This window comes from Odontesthes bonariensis, chromosome 12 (assembly GCF_027942865.1).
Source record: "Odontesthes bonariensis isolate fOdoBon6 chromosome 12, fOdoBon6.hap1, whole genome shotgun sequence".
Lineage (NCBI taxonomy): Eukaryota > Metazoa > Chordata > Actinopteri > Atheriniformes > Atherinopsidae > Odontesthes > Odontesthes bonariensis.
In genome coordinates, this window is record NC_134517.1 from 17598157 (window position 1) to 17615182 (window position 17026).

Consider the following 17026-nt stretch of genomic DNA (forward strand, 5'->3'; position numbering starts at 1 on the left):
GCAGACGGCATTAGTGATACATTTACTCCAAGACGTGATCAGTTTATTGTTGGGAGATATTCATGCCACGCTGCGCAATCGGGTGTTGTCATCTGAGCCTACGATCCCAGCTGACACCGTTCATGTGGCTTTCCGTAAAGCCCACACTGACCCCCCCCCCCCTCCATCCACTTGCAGTCTCTAAGCCTCCAACTGAGCTCAGCTTTGTGCTTTTGACAGGTGTTATAGCGGAGAAAGCAAACAAAAGACCAAAAGGCGCGGCTTAGTGCGGCTGAGGATATCCGGAAGCTCGGAAAATCCGATGTAAACATTGGGACAATTAAACTGCGACGATTTGTTCATACTGAAAGAACGGAGCGTTGCCTGAATAAGAAAAAAAAAAGAGAAAAAGAAGAGCGGGAACGCTCTAGTGCCAAAGCGGAGAGCCTAAGCTAAACCTAACATTCTGAAATACATTCTGTACCGACATAAAAATGCAGGTTTTCCTTTGTGAAAGCTCGCGAAGTGAAACCTGCAGCGTCCCAGACCGGGACTCGAACCAGGGCCGCCTGAATCGAGCTACAACCTGTAAATGAGACGCCTGCTCCACCGGTTAAGCGATACCACGCCCCCATACTTTTTAAAAAACACATCCCGTTTTTAACTTATCAAGACCAAATGTAGTACATGTGTGTATCCACCTTTCAGCTCTAGGCCAAAACTCCAAGCTCTTGCCACTTTTGTCATAATTCTGAAGACATCTTTACCTCCAAGTACTGAAGACCACAGAAAGATAAACAATTGTGTTATAGAATGCTTTTTTCAACTGTCTAGGGTTCTATTTCATCCCTACTGACCGCCAGAGGGCAGTGCTGAAAGCACTGAATGTCCCCTTCGTGCATGCGCTGTTCGATTAGTAATACCAACAGAGTCACACCTGTGACATGTCATGACGTCAGGCTATATAGCCTCCGATTGATCATCCGACGCTCTATTCCTTTTTCTTCTTGCATGCGGTTCGCTTGCATGGCATCAGCCTTTCTTGATCATTTCACCGTCGTTGGACGCCCGATTGCCTGTTGGCTGGAGTAGCGGTATTTCGCCCTCCTAGGGGCTGCGACGAGTTGATCTTCGGTCAAGGTACTTCTGTGTGTTGGTGATGGTGGCGTTTGCGCCTCCCCTCCTGACTCACAGCTTCTGATTAGTGTTGTGATACACTGGAGCTTAGCTACCTATTAGCCTCTCTACGGTTGTGTTTCGCTTTAATGTGTGATGGTAGCGTCTCGCCGCCTCTCCTAATTTTAGCCTACCACTTATTTGGTTTTTGGATTGAGCTGCCAGTGGTAGCATCTGCGTTTGCTTGCTATAATTGGTGACGGTAGTGTCTCGCCCCCTCTCCCGATTTTAGCCAACCTCTTACTCTATTTTGCATTGAGCTACTTGTGTTAGCCTCATAAGGCTGTTGTTTACTTTAATTGGTGACGGTAGCGTCCTCTCCCAATTTTGGCCAACCGCTTATTTGGTTTTGGACTGAGCTACCTGTGGTAGCATCTCAGTTTTGATTGCTTTAATTGGTGACGGCAGCTCTCGCCCCCTCTCCCAATTTTGTGCCTGAAGGAGTTACACGCTTGTGGGCGGGACCCAAGAGCCTTTTCACGCCTCTCAACAGATGATCGCGTGTTGGCAGCTATGCATGAGTTGGTTAAAGCAGGCTTGGATCGTATGCCTGCGGTTGAACCTGATGTGGCCACACTAATTGTGTCACCAGATGAGGCTCTGCGTCGTGATGTGCCACAAACTCTGGGAGCCGCCCCACCAGTGGCCGTGGCACAGGCGACTGTTCCGGGAAAGTTGTCCCTTCACAGCGACGTAGTGCTCAGGATCTGGGACCTCTTTGGTCGGGCAGAGGTAGATCTTTTCGCCACAGAGGAGTCGACTCAATGTCCTCAATGGTATTCCCTGACGGGGGCATCAGGTGGACTGGGCCAGCACGCATTGGCTCATCCTTGGCCAAGGGTCCTCCTATATGCTTTTCCACTCCGATTTGGCCTACTCTTCGGAGGGTTGCCGAGCAGGGCCGCAAGAGGTTGCTAGGGGCTCCGTGTTGGCCAGCATGGCCATGGTTCCCGCTCCGACAGAGTCTGTGTCACGGCATCCCGTGGTGTCTTCCGACCAGGAGGGATTTGCTGTCTCAGTTGGGACTGTTATGGCACCCCAGTCCTCAACGCCTCCGACTGTGGGTGTGGCCGCTGGACGGCTTGAGCAGCTGCTGACATGATATTCGGGTCCCGTTAGCACTCTTGAGTGCCAGGGCACCCTAAACTCGCCAGTAATGTGAAGACAGGTCGCGGCTGTTTTCCCAGTGGTGTTCTGCCCGCAATGATGATCCACTCACCTGTGCAGTGTCCACTATCCTGGAGTTTCTCCAGTCTCTTCTTGATAAGGGCTGCTCTCCTTTGTGAAGGCGCACTCTACCAGGAGCATCTCCGCTTCCTGGGCAGCCTTGAGAGGGGTTCTGATGGAAGCAATATGTGCTGCTGCATCATGGGCTTCCCCAAGCACATTCACCAGAATTTACAGGGTTAATGTGGCCTCCCCTCATCCTCTGGACCAGGTTGTGCGGCAAGGGTCCTCTGAGCCTTTTCAGTGAGGTCTTTGCTCTGGATTCCTTGTGACATTGCTGGTATTAGTCATTCAGTGCTTTCAGCACCGCCCTCTGACGATCATCCGGGATTCATAGAACTATAGTTACATACGTAACTTTCGTTTTATTGGGTTGAATACGAGGTAAAGTTTGCATAAGGCAGATTCTATCACTATCACACCCATCTTCACAGAAAGGGTTACATCCCATTAGTAGTTTCCCTCCATGTCCGATCCAATTAATTTTTTTTATTTATTTATTTATTTATTTTTTTAAACTGCAAAACCTAAAGTGGTTTATTTTGTATCATTTGCATGATACAAAACTGGAATTAATCTGTGTGGATCCGTGGTGTTCCTGAGGTTTGACGCGGATTAGGTCCGCGTCTCCAGCAAATACTTTAGTTTAAATGCTGTGAAGGACTCTGGAACACACTCCAACTCCTCCATTCCATCGAAAGTGTACAGTCACTACGCTTTTACCTTGGGTTTTCAAATATTTTACAGTAACCAAGCAGTTACTTCGTATCCACATGAGCATCGCAAGCCATTGCCAGGCATGCAAACTGGTCAGGGGTGAAAAAGGTGACAAGGGTACACGGACACACGGCACGCGCGGAAAAGTGGATTTCGTAGTTTGTGTTATAAGTGCAACTATTGAATTAATAAATACACTACAAAATAACTAACTAATACAAAGAGCATCCTCCACTCCTAAATCTCTCATCCTGAAATCAAAACATGAGACGCATTAAGTTGTAAATTATACAAAATATATATTATAAAATATACAGTATGTCCCATTTGCATTAAGTAGAGAACAGCTGTGCAGCATAAAAGATGAATTTATAGGTACAGTAGGCCTATCAATTGCATTTACTGTACTATTAGCCTATGTGTTTGACATATAACATCACAGGTCTTCAAAAGCATTTAACTGTAGTATCATACATTTAATTACATTAAATTTAACGAAAAAGTTAGTCCCATGGTCCTTAAAGGAATACTACAAGTATGTAGGATTAAAAGTTTAATTAATTACTGCCCCAAGACAGCCTATGCTTAGTAATAGCCTACCGGTATGTCATTAGTAAGTGAACGATAACTCTCCCGACCACTTTCGCGGTCCGCTGTCATTAAACCATGAAAGTGAACGTTTGCCATGCCGAGCCAAACGAGCTCCACGGGAAAAACTTATATCAGCAATTCACTTGACGTACCGCCAGAGACAAATTTGTATCGACAGCTGGCACTCTAACATGAAAAACATTCTCGCGGCAAGCTTAGTTAAACGGCATTTTTTCATGACAGTGTAAGTTTTGAGACATGCATGCCACGAGCACTACGTAATTCTACATTGTGCCCCTTTTAACTTCGATTGATGGTGCATCATACTGGATGAACACGAGTGCACCTGTAGGCTGTCATCATCAACGGGGGTGTGGGCAAACAGCGAGGGGATGGGGGTCACACTCTCAAATACGACCTGTGGCAGAGCTCTCCGGACTCTGCATTGATAAACTCACGACGAATGAAACGACCTCCTCAAATGGGCAAAATGTTCCCTTTCCGTGATTATCGGAGGGTATTATGAAGGGGCATACCTCGTTAAAAAGCCAAGTCCGGCGACAATTAAGGTCTCCATTGACATTGGCTAAAAGTATTAGCAAAGCCCTGAACTTGTGTGGAAGGCGCTAGTTAGCCACTCTACAGTTACCTCGAGTAGCACTAACACAAACAGCGTTCTGTGAGGCGGTGAAATATCGAGGAATTGTAGACTATTTCAAGTCTGTTATCAAGACATTTAGCTGACACTTGTATTAAAGACACTATTAAAAGCACATTAATTGATCTAACGACACAATTCGTTATGAAGACTATTTCAGGACATCAGTCAAATTGTAGCATTTTAGCTTCAGAAGTTAACAACTGTAAACATTAATCCCTACCTGTCCTTGTCGCAATTTCCACCGTGTGGGGTCCGGGGGGGGGGGGGGGGAATAGGGGTTCGCCCTCACACGCCACTCTTGTCAGTCATTTGTTGTCACGACAAGAGAGCGGCGGTGATAGGTCTAGTGTAGTTTTGAGGTTCACAGTTTCACTCGCTAGTTGACATGCTCAACCCCCCCCCCCCCCCATTTTTTTTTCTCCTCGGATCTATGCGATTCAGAACAATGACCCATTTTGATTTCAAAACGGCGAATTTCGCCGAAAGGTGGCAAGTTTGCATGCCTGCATTGCTCTTTTTCAGAAGACCGGTCATGTGGGCAGAAACGGTCAAACTGGAGCGAACATTTAAAAAAAAACACTAAATATAAATGCGTGTGAGAAAGAAAAGTACCGAATGAAAACTGCCAAAGGCTTCCTACATCAGCTCACCTTCAATGTAAAGCGGCTCCACCACATCGTGATTGATGAGTTCAAAGTTTTCGTGACCGATCCAGTGCTCCACGTTCCTCTTTCTCCCTGTGAAGAAGTTGTCGACCACGGTCACTTCGTGGCCGTCCATCATCAGCTTGTCAGTCAGATGAGAACCCACAAAACCAGCCCCTCCAGTAATCTAGCGGAAGAATGCAAATGGATGATTACACCAGAAATGGATATTTTTGGAGTTATTATCTTGACTTGTCACCTTATTACCTTTAGTACTACCAGCATGAAACATCACACAATAAGTGTTTTCAACAATTCTTCAAGCTTTACAACATTAAAATTGCATTTATTATATAAAAAACAAACAAAAAAAAAAACAGATAGTAGGATGCTGTTCAGATGATTGAAAATGTAAAACAGCAAGTGTGCCGTGACTGGTCCAAACACGACAGACACACGCACAGGGGGAAAGAAAGAAGATTCAAACATGAAAAAAAGAACTGCACGGTGGTGTGGTGGTTAGCACTGTTGCCTCACAGCAAGAAGGTTCCAGGTTCAACACCCAGCTGGGGCCTTTCTGTGTGGAGTTTGCATGTTCTCCCCGTGTATGCGTGGGTTCTCTCCGGGTACTCCGGCTTCCTCCCACTGTCCAAAAAAATCATGCATGTTAGGTTGACCACCTGCTGGTGGTGGTCGGAGGGGCCGATGGCGCCGGTGCATGGCAGCCTCGCCTCCGTCAGTGTGCCCCAGGGCAGCTGTGGCTACAATCCAGTAGTCTGCCACCATCAGCATAGCACTTTGAGATTCCGTATGAAATGAAAAGTGCTTTACAAATGTAATTGATTATTATTATTATTAACGCAAACATTTGTAGAAGATTATCTACATAAACAACTAACGGTGCGTTCACACTGGAATCGTTCGCGCGATGTGATTACATACAAAGTCAATGCAAAGACGCGAATAGAAAAAAAAAAAAAAAAAAACACCCTCGAAGATATGTAGTCCTCACGGGACAAGCTCAGCAGTTACTGTAGCTACCCATCAGGGACTTCTGAGATCTATTTGACCAAAAGTGCCAAAAGGCATGAAAAGAGAAACAATAAAAGGTTGCGGGTATTTTAAGGGGATGTACCATAGCCTGCCGTTGCCGAGGGGCCGAGAGCACGTTCTGCTGTTCTGATTCCATCCAAAGGCAGCAAGTCAAATCATACATATGCAGTAAGCATTAAAAAGAAAATAAATTGTATGTCCTGGTGCAATACCACAAAAAGGACCACTCTAAGCATCGGTTTTATATCCGTTGTAAAAATCAAAGGAGGCTTGGATGGCACATCCATCTTACTCAACTGTTCTGCTCAAATCGCTAGAGAGAGCCAGCTGAAAGTAATAATGGCATTAAAAAGCACTTTGGCTCAAAGGGCAGTGGATGAATTTAGGTCCTCGTATTTTTATTTATTTTTTTTTTAAGTTCCTAGAGTTAGGTAAACCACGTCAGCCTAACTGAACAGTATAACCCAGCAAATTAAACTTCATCGTCTTAGAACGAGAATTATTTGCTGAATTCCACGTACCAAAGTGGCGGACAGTAAATTTACATCAACATAGCGACAGGAAAAAACACGGTCTCATAAGCAAGATTTTTCTTTACATGGGAGTGAAACTAGCTGCAAGCATCGAGCAGGAAGTCCAAAGACCCCCCCCCCCGGGTCTCTGTCTGCCTCTCTCAGGCCTCACAAATACTAAAGATAGGGTGTAGTCTGAAAAGCTGTGCGGATAAGGTGACTTTGAAGTGAATGTTCATCGGGCTTTGTCTGTGATAGCCCAAGACGATGACATCAATATGACTGTTGTTAAGGAGGTGCGATGGTGCATTTGCAGCAGATTGTGACTCACCAAAATTCTCTTGCGGTCCTTTTCCGAGAGGAACTTCACCGGTGGGTATTTCTGAGAAAAACTGGGAGAGAAAATGAACACATCAACAGCCGAAGATTCGTTCCGACAAACTCGAATGACATGAAGGCGAAACAGGAAAACAGGCTTTGTCCGCAGTTTTCAAAGAAACTCGATCCTGATTACATGTTTGTGAAGATGCGCGAATGTGAAACATTCCAGCGTTGTCCGGTTGGCAGAAAAAAATAACTTTGACTTCTGTAGTTTTCATAAGAAAATACGGGTCAAAAGTACTGAGATTGACCAAAACTGTGCTTGAAATAATCATAATGATTACACCTTCTGTTCCATCGGCACTTACAGCAGGAACCTGTCTCGGCAACCTCTAGAAGCACACAATGTCACCGGCAGCAGAGGCTTCAATCATCGCTACGCCTGCGACTACACAGCCTCAACACTCAATGGTGGCTCTCATTGAGAATCCCCGTGTATATAAAATGTGTTCCTTTTAAAAAGTGTCTCATAAGATTCTGACACCTACCTGATTTATGGAGCAGGTAGAAGGACATCACCATAAAAGCCGGTGTCATCATTAGAATTCAAAGCATCAAAAGAGGTGAACATCTGTCCTCCTCGCTATCAGCAAATGGCCTCTGATACGATCGGTTTAATTACAGTGTTTTTCTGCTTTATTTATTAAAAAAAAAAACAAGAAAAAAAAAAAAACGAAGAGAATCTTTGAAAAATCCCCTTCCGTGCTCGCCTTTAGACACCTTTGCTCCGGGTGTAAGGATTCTTTAATGTTGTGTAGACTCACACGCGAGGTGTTCTAAACTCGGCCCTTCAAAAAATAAAATTCAACTGAATTGGAGAAAGTCCCCTAAATGAAACATTGAAAGCATACATTACAATGGCGCTCGAAACCAGAATAGTGGGTGAATATTTCATTCGGCGGCGAGCTGGTGCGATGCAGAAGTGTGATCGTGTTGAGAGTGGGGAAGAAAGAAAATGCATGCTTGCGCATAAAATACACACCTTTGCTCCAGGTCACGAATTTTGTCTCTAAGAGGCGCCACAGCCTGAAGTGAGATGAGAAGCAAGACATCCGTGAGCTCATGTCAGCACATAGTAAATAATAAATTGATCCCATGGTGTGCCAGGGTTATCACAACAGCATGTTAACCAAGTGTTATGGGGAAGTTCTGTCATTTTCATGTTAATCATTTATCCTGCGACCATGAGTAACGCCGTCAAGGTCAAGCATCCTTTGATAACTTTCTGCCGTATCTCCCTTCCTCAATTTTGAAAAAAAAGATCCTGTCCTGGTTTTGACAATCTTCCTTTTCCTTCTACACCCCTCAGACTCCTCGGGCAGCGTAGCCGTCGATCGGCTCCGACCCAAAACAAGCGTGCGTGCGTGTTGCGACCCCCCGAAAACACCCCCCAAAAAACTGCCGTTTTCCTGCCAAACGTCACTGTTAAAGGCAGTCAGGAAAATATATCTCACTGCCTGATTCACTTAGTCACTAAGTTTAATGTAAGAAGTAATGTAAAGAAAAAGAAAATGCTTTCTTAAAGCATTCCATTTTGTAAAGGGGCCCCCCAGCTTGAAATTGAACATTTTCAATATTTTCAATCGTTCCCCGACTTTGCCGGGCGAGTGCATTAAACATCTGCACACTCATTATCATGAAGCAGAATCATCATCAGCGTTTGTACTTCAAAATAATGTCAAAGCGGCTTTACCCGTGAGATTGCTAGAATGAGATGGATTTCAAAGGCTAGCCAGCTCTTTAAACTCTAATGTCAACCTGATAAAAAACTAATTATTTTGGTGAGCAACTGTAATATGTGATAAGCGCACAGTTTAGTACGATATTATATAAATCGCATTCTGTGTTATTTCTTGGTGCGTCAGCTGTTTATGTGCATGCTTGAGTTCTCTCAGCCATCTCGTGGAATGACGACGCAGTGATTTCCAAATCATTTCAAACCTACAGCGAACTGAAAACTGCACCTGAACGACATAAAATGCAGAAAATGGGGAATTTTCAGACGAAAATAAACTACCATTCAAAAACGCACCATTTAGAATATGTTGCCTGCAACATAAATAAGTCTTTAAGAAGGAAAGGGTCGGGAATAGGTTAAAACCTCCAAATAGTTCAATAATTCAATAAAGCTTAAAAGCTACATGAATTAGGGGATTACTTCAAGTATGGTAAATAAATTCATAATCCCCAGGAGTCGATCCCTGCAGAGGTCCAGGAACACTACGGAAAACCACCGTCGGTGAACACAGCTCAATGCTGCAGCCACGTACACCCGTTAAAACGCGGCCGCGCCACACGACTGTAGTGTAGTCAGGGCTCCCGTGTAGTTCACGGGAGCCCTGAGAGGTTCTAAAGGTGCTCCGGAGTGGTGGTGGCATGTGAGAAGATAAACGTCTGGACTTCTTGCAGGTGTTCTCTACCCTGCCCCCCCGGTAAAATCTCCGGAACATCAGCAGATGAGGTCGCCGTGACTATTACGGAACACTTGCAGCTACTGAACGAGTTAAGCGAGTGCGCTCATTTCATTGTCATTTCCTGCCAACCCGCGTGCTGCTTTCCACTCTTCCCTCTTTGTAGTCTGTACATTCAGACAGACGTAGTATGGCGGTCATCAAGGAGCCTCAGTCGCTATGTGACGCGTTGGAAGGACTCCCGGCAGACACTTGCCCACAGCCGGTCCCTTGCAATCTAAGCTGAGAGCGCTTCTCCAGCATTAAAATCGCTTGCTATGGAACGCTTGTGTTAACAGCAGTGTTGGAAAAAGACCAAACCAAACCGTCTACGTATATTCTCTTGAACATCTCCAGTATTTGTGAGTGATAACAGCTATAGATGCCCCATCCTTTAAGGATAAAGAGAAGAGAGACCACTGCGTAACCAATGCAAAACCATATTCGACGTGCATTATGACAGCGTGACTCCATACTAGAAGAGTCCAGGTGGCTAATGGCTTGCGGGTCTAGACCTTATCTTGTGAGGCAGTGAGACTCTTCCTAGACTGACAATCATGGAGTTCCAACTCAGCAATCCTTTTTAAGCAAAGCCCAAACGTTCTGCTCAATAAGGGTCCTATATGCTGGCAACTATTGGTAAGTGTTAAATGTAATGTTTGTTTTGTTTCTTTTTTTGACCCATCCACACAAACTGGTCAGTTCAACCTCCAGATAACACAAGTTTAGATTCGATGGCGGGCTTTGCAGCGAGTCGTGTGTGAGAGGTAACGGAACGGCCGATTAGTCCAAACTTTGCACCCGGTGTCTGAAGCACAGCAACAGGTCTCAAACTGCTGAGTAGCTGCTCTCCCGCATCGAGCCTAAATGGGAAAAGCAAATTGTTCTGACGAGTGCAGCAAATGGTCTCCCTGGTTCCCAAACGCTAAGAGAAGATGCTGCACAGCCAACCAACCCTAACCCTAACCCTTCGTGGTGCCGTTTTGATCTAATCACGTTCCCGTCGACGTCTGGCCCCCTCTTATGGTCGGTGCACTTTGTGCACAAACATTTAATCCCACTTTCCTTTCAGAAGGAAATGCCCTATAGAGATATTTGTCATTCATAGTCAATGACCTATCCAAACTAACCGGGCTGTTCATGTTTCACGTATCACGAGCCAACTCATTAGTCCATAGCATCTGTGGGGATATGATGTCCTTCAGCCACAGATGTCTGGCTCTGGACTCGCTCAACGCAAAGTAACTGCTGCAGCCCTGTTGTGGATTACATTGATTCACTTGATTTAAAAAACAAAAACAACAAAAAGGAAAAAAAAAAAAAGCCTACTCCTTTGTAGTTCGAACCAAGATTTCCGATATTGTCATTCAGAACATTAACAAATAAGCCAATGGATATTTACGCAAGCTACATTCCAAAACTTTTACCCAGTTATACAGTTCCATTCATACTGCGATTGTAACCTTTTTAAGATGGGCAAATCCATGGAAATGTCTATGACTGTACAAGGTTCTAGCGAGCATTATCCAGTTCAAAAGAAAAAAAAAAACAGCTTTCTGTGTCAAACTCACTTCATCAATTCGCTGCTCAATTTTCACGTCTCCGTCTTGTATTGACCTGTAACGAGAGAAATAAAGAGCATCGGAAAACGCATTCCATTTTGCTCTAAGATGTGGAAAAATTTGTCAAGACTTCACTGGAACTTCACATCTTGCTGTTTTTTTCCGTTTTTTTTCACACAACGTAAAAAACAAGATAAATAATGAGATGCAGATTAAGTTCAATTTCCATAGACTACACAGCAATGTCCTCTAGTTGCTAGGCTATGGCAAAGAGTCCGTTCCAAGCAGATCCGGAAAAGAAAGAGAAATAATCACTGTACCTCATGTTCGTGTATGTTCCCCAAACGGCTAGAAGAGAGAGAAAAAAAAAGGACAGTTTAAAAATGGCAGAATGCAAAGAGCTATGATCTGTCAAAGCTTAAGAGCAAAACCTCTGAGGAGGGCCCAGTGAGGAAAATGAGCTTAACAAAAAAACTTAATGAGAATCGCTAAGAACGAGGAAAGGAGGGGAAACTATCGGCCCTTTCTGATTCCACACATTAGGATGAATAAAGGCCGATCTCAGTCAAACATGTTGCTCTGACTACGTTTCTTCCTCAAAAGATGATGACTCGTGGAAAATATTCTGGGTTTTACTTCACACTTCTGAGACTGACTGACTTCTTTTCCCACAACCACAGAATGGTTGTTTAAGGACTGAGAAAAAAACTCACTGAATCAAGTTAAGGCAAAATAACTTGTTGCCAGTTAAAACAGCACTATTTTACATAAGAGGCCCGGCCTATTTACTCAGTTAAATCCAGGTGTTGACTTCTTTTTTGGTTAGTCAGGATATATAAACACAAGATTTGGCTCTAGATCTGGTGCCCGGAAAACGTCTTTTCATATCAGCAGAACTGGAATACGATCCTAAGGAAGCTCTGCTAAAAGGTTACATTCTAAATCATAACGACACGTTTATCTTCTTTCACTTTACAAGTTAAAAGAAGTAACCACCTGCCGCCGCGAAGCTCAGTGAGCGCGGCGGAGTTTCCACAGGGATCATCACAATGTGTCTTTAAGTACTGCTAAACTATAAAAATTCCCTTTATGGGTCAGCCCAGAGCAGAGTGCACAACTGGCGGCTGTATAATTACATATTTTCATCGCTAGCTAACGGTGGTAAATGATTCACTAGATTGTGACCTACTTATATCTGTGTCGCACATAGGAAAGAAAGATATAAAACAAGAATAAATGATCGACCAGAAAGCATTCGATCACCCTGCACCTCGTCCTCCCTTCCATCGCTGCAGGGACAAACCGAAATTCTGTATACTTGTATATCTGAATGACAATAAAACCTGTCTATGTCTAAATTAGGGACGAGAATTTGGTCGGTCTTTTCTGAGCTACTGTCGAATGCAACAGTGCGACGTTGCTGAAGGCAAGGAGGGAGAACCGTGGCATCTGTAGATAGAACCCGCTCGTTCTAAGGTTTGAGGGCACAACAAAACTAATAGTACCGTAATTCTGCCAAAGCGTGTTTGTCCGTTTCTCTGTGTTAGCACTATGATGGACCGGCTCATGTCCAGGATGTACCCCGTCTAAAGATGCTTTACCTGGCAAAAAAATTGTTTCTGCATATTCTTTACACTGCTTGGCTTCTGTAATCCTTCACGGGACTACAGTCCAGTCTGTTTCAACTTCAACTTCGCTGAAACTGCCAGAGTGCGCCCGTGATAACATAAGATTTTCCTTAGCTCCATCCACAGAGACAAAAACAGTGGGGCTGAACAGAAATGCTGCATGTGGCTCTACAGCAAAGGAGGACCGATGCCGTTTGGGATGGAGAAAAAATTAAAAAATTAAAAAATTACAACATAAATAATTACCTTAACTGTTTGGGCGGATAACAAAAGTTCACACTTGGTCTCCCAACTGCTTTCGCACCTGGCAGTCCACCAGTTCTCCCCCACGTGGATTCAGCCGTTCTCCCTGACGTTAGCTCAAACACCATTTCCGCGGCAATAAGATCGGATGAATTGTAACGTGATGGCTATACACACTTTCTGATGTTGCATTTGTTTGTGCCAACGGACAGAACGTTTGATCGCCTTATCAATGAGGCTGGCGTCCATTTCATTTCAATCTAACGTTGCGATCACCCAGCCTTAACTCGTTTATAATTTGGGATAGACTCCAGCTCCCTGTGACCCTCTGCACAGAATAACGCAGGGCGGGAGGGAAGGATGGATAGGCACTAACTTATGCTAAAGATCGGTACAAAACCTGTCTGTTCACTGAAAATAGCAATTCCTTCCGTAGCACATTATAGCGATGCGACAGATTACAAGAAAGAACCAATAATAAAGGGCAACAGATATTTCCACAATAGTTGATCATTTTTGCCATTCCAGGCTCTTGGCGTGCCCACTCTTGTTTTAAAACAAAACATCTTACAAACAGAGGAACTTTTTGTCAGAATAGAATGATGAACAACACCCACATACGACTCCAATTCCACAATGGTTGGGAGCCGTAAAGGACGTAAAGAAAAAGGGAGACAATGCACAGTTTCAGTGAAAAAATATGACCTCTATTTTGATGATGCCACACAGGGGTAAACGTGGCTCGGGTGGCTGTCAAATTCAAGGTGAGCTCGTATTTTTCATCAAGCAGTAAAACGTCTTTTTTTGTAGGTTGTTCTCCGAGCAAAAAATGTTGCATTCCGTTTTTTACTTACACTGTACGCAGAGTCCAACTTTTTTGAGAACTTTGGGTCGTGTAATAACAATAAAACTTCAAATTCAACTGGACGAGGGTGGCTCAATCGCCCATTATTTCCAATGTGTTGATGCATGATCGTATTCTTGTTTCATCTGACGGAGTTTGTGATGATGAATGAATTTGAAAACTACCTTTTTTTCTAATTAATAATAAAAAAATTAATACATTTTAAAAAAAGCACCCTAGTTTCTATGCTTTTTATTCCATTTGTTTGGAGATTTTGCTGGCGTTTCACAGAGCGGATGTCCAGTTTGTTGCCGTTTCAATAACAGGATTCATCAGCAGGAATCTCTATTTATTCACATTAAAAAAAAAAAGGGAAAAAAAGGTTTTACTCTTTTGATAATGCTGCCTAATCCAGCCGATTACCCCACATTTAGAAAAACAGCTACCACTGAGTTATGTGTAACTGTGTAACCCAGTTAAACTTGTCTTGAGGTACAGGCCCTGGAAATTACACACGAAATGTCAGCTTTTACTTCCTGTCAAGCTGCCCTATCTAAAGTGTGGCAATACATAAAAAAAAAAACGTCCATCAAAATTTCCCAAAATCAAGACTTTCCAAAAATAGATCTAGACAGTGTAAAAACCCAAAGATACTATGAAAATTTAATATGAACAAAAAAAAAAACAGTAATTTGCTCATTTGACAGGCCGAAAACAGCAATTGTTAAAATTATTCTACTAAACATAACTTGATAAAATCAAAACATATCAGTCTTTGGAATAACTGAGCATTTAATCAAGTAACTGCTCCGATGCTAATTTGTCTGACAACTTTCCTGACGTGATTTTAGTGGCCACCTTCTCTAAACTCTAAACCACAATTAAACGTCCTCTACTGAGCCTTGTGAAGATGGTTCAATAACCCAGGAGAAATCCAAACACAGACAAAAAAATAGTGCACTTACAGGCAATGTAGGCTATCAAAGCGAGGGCAAAAAGTAGCTTCATCATTCTTCTGTTTAAGCCTGAGATCAGCCAGATGACTCGCTTCATCATCCGCTCAATGCAACAGATCCGGGGAACCGCTCGTTAAAGTCCAACTACAGCATTTCGGGTCGCAAAACATCTCCCTGGAGGATTTTGGTCTTCGGGATTTCTTGTTCGATAGATGGGCTGGCGACGACTCTAAATGTAAATAGCTGCTAGACAGGACAGGCAAGCTAGCTGCTCCTGCTACGTCAACACCAACCCGGGACAGTTTACGTGGCTAGCAGCGTAACGCACAGGTAGCAAACAGTATCAGGTGGCAACCTACACTGTTGAGTGACAACGCTCACAACAATGCTTAAACTTATTTGCCAGCGTCGTTTATCTCCGAACTAAGAAGACTTTAAATTAGCTGCCACCTTTATCACCTTAATGAATACGTTGAAAATATGTTCTAACGGCGGTAACCCCTAGATTACAACTGCCACTCTGAGCTGAAATGATTAGCCTTTAGCTTCACGTTAGCTAAGTCTAGCTAGCAGGCAACTAAACTGACAGCGCTTTCTTAACGTTCACAATTGCTACTAAAGAAAAAAAAACAAGACATGCGAATTGTGTAATACGTTCACATTCGAGCTAATGAAAAAAAAACAGCCGCTCATTTTAAGCCCATGCAAATGTTGACATGTCGGAGTTTGTTCTACTTAGCTGGGGCCGAGGACTATTAGATGAGCGATTGCTCGTTGCTCGATTTAGCAGCCTTTATTTTTCCTGCGGACTAGGATGTGCGCTTTTCTTTACACATCTCTAATAATACACGTTTTATCATTGCATAACCTCACCAAAACATGACTATTTACTAATATCAGCAAAATGCTGTTACTTTTTGTCACTATTTCATAACGACGGAGTTTACAATTTCCGACATTATTTCCAATCAATACACACAATGGCTCATTCATTCCGTGATTTAGAAGTGAGCCTCAAGGGATTTTCCCATTTCAGCCACTATAACTTTTTTGGCGCTGTAAACCATATGTGATCCATTACTGTACATGAATATTGATAGTTTAAAGAGCAACACAAATGGTATGCAAACATCAAATATATCCCAAAGGCATGTTTTTAAACAATTCTTCCAATTTCACCATTCCTCTAACACGTGCATGCTCTACCTGTGAGACAACTTGAATGGCCTGGACTTAAGCACTGAAAAATTAGCTCAATAGCAAACCTATTTTGCTTTAACAAAGACACAGCTGTTAGTGTCTTACACACTACTTATGGTTTTATTTAACTTCCAAAATCGGTCTCTTCATATTTGGTGACATTTCACAGACAGAAGGAAAGAGCTTTTGGGTGTCATCTGACATTTCACGTCATATCACACATCTTGATTTCCTGGCTGGAGTTGTTTATCAGATGGCCTACGGGATAAAAGGAAGGGATTTACAAAACAAATTCAAGTCGGATTCTCTGCAAGGATTTGCTCACAAAGCTGCGTAAACAGCTAATATTTGTTATTTGAAAATAAAGCAAATAAAGCATTTCAGCGAGGACCAGATGTACTTTTTGTTATTCGTTCGCTCAACCTAAACAGTTCAGAGTCAAATTCAACTAACAGACACGGCGTGCCGGACTTTTCCAACACAGACTTTGGATCATCAGGACCATCTGCTTGCGGTGCTTCCTCGGAAAAATCAGTGAAACAAATTATCTTATGGAGCTGTTGATGTAGAACCAGACCAACTATGGATTTCCCTTAATTAACATGAAAAGCCACTGATCAATCAACAACTAATACAGGAAAAGAATGATGAAATCAAGACATTGATTAATCATCTTCAAGCCAGGTCTCGAAGAAAAACATGAAACATTCACAAACCTGAAAACCTTGTATTCACATTAATTTCTTACTTTATATTCAGAAAGTTCTGCTGGGTGGCACAACTTTATGAGAGTCCAATAACCTGAAGGTTGGCGGTCCGATTCCCACTCTCACTGCTCAAACATTGGTGAACTGACAGCTGGAGGGGTAGCAGTCCACCTCCTTGCCACGGCCGAGGTGCCCTTAAGCAAGGCACTGTACCCTCATGCTCCCCGGGCGCTGTGAATGGCTGCCCACCGCGCCATATGGCATCTGTCTCTATGAGTGTGTGACCCTGTGCATGTGTGTGTGTTATTTTCAACGGGTGCCAACCTGGATGGGTTAAATGTGGCGGAGTAATTTTGTGTATTTACATGACAATAAAGTCTTAATCTTAATCTCTAAAATATAAATATCTATATCTTATATATCCAGCATGCTTTATGCGTTTAGCCAGGGAGGTAGAACTCAGCAGCCATTAGAAGGATATTTTGTTATGTTGTT

The 17026-nt window shown here is 43.3% G+C and overlaps 1 protein-coding gene across 1 annotated transcript in view; it reads right to left on the bottom strand.

Moving 5' to 3' along the window:
• uxs1 (UDP-glucuronate decarboxylase 1) overlaps positions 1–15553 on the bottom strand; it is a 38214-nt gene extending 22661 nt beyond the window's left edge. The window contains exons 1-6 of the mRNA XM_075479376.1: positions 14634–15553; positions 11274–11301; positions 10963–11008; positions 7924–7967; positions 6892–6952; positions 5002–5182 (exon numbers count right to left, since the gene is read on the bottom strand). Coding sequence (XP_075335491.1) covers positions 5002–5182; positions 6892–6952; positions 7924–7967; positions 10963–11008; positions 11274–11301; positions 14634–14724 — 451 coding nt within the window. The 5' untranslated portion in view covers positions 14725–15553. The remainder of the gene's footprint in view (positions 1–5001; positions 5183–6891; positions 6953–7923; positions 7968–10962; positions 11009–11273; positions 11302–14633) is intronic.
• Positions 15554–17026: the final 1473 nt, after the last annotated feature.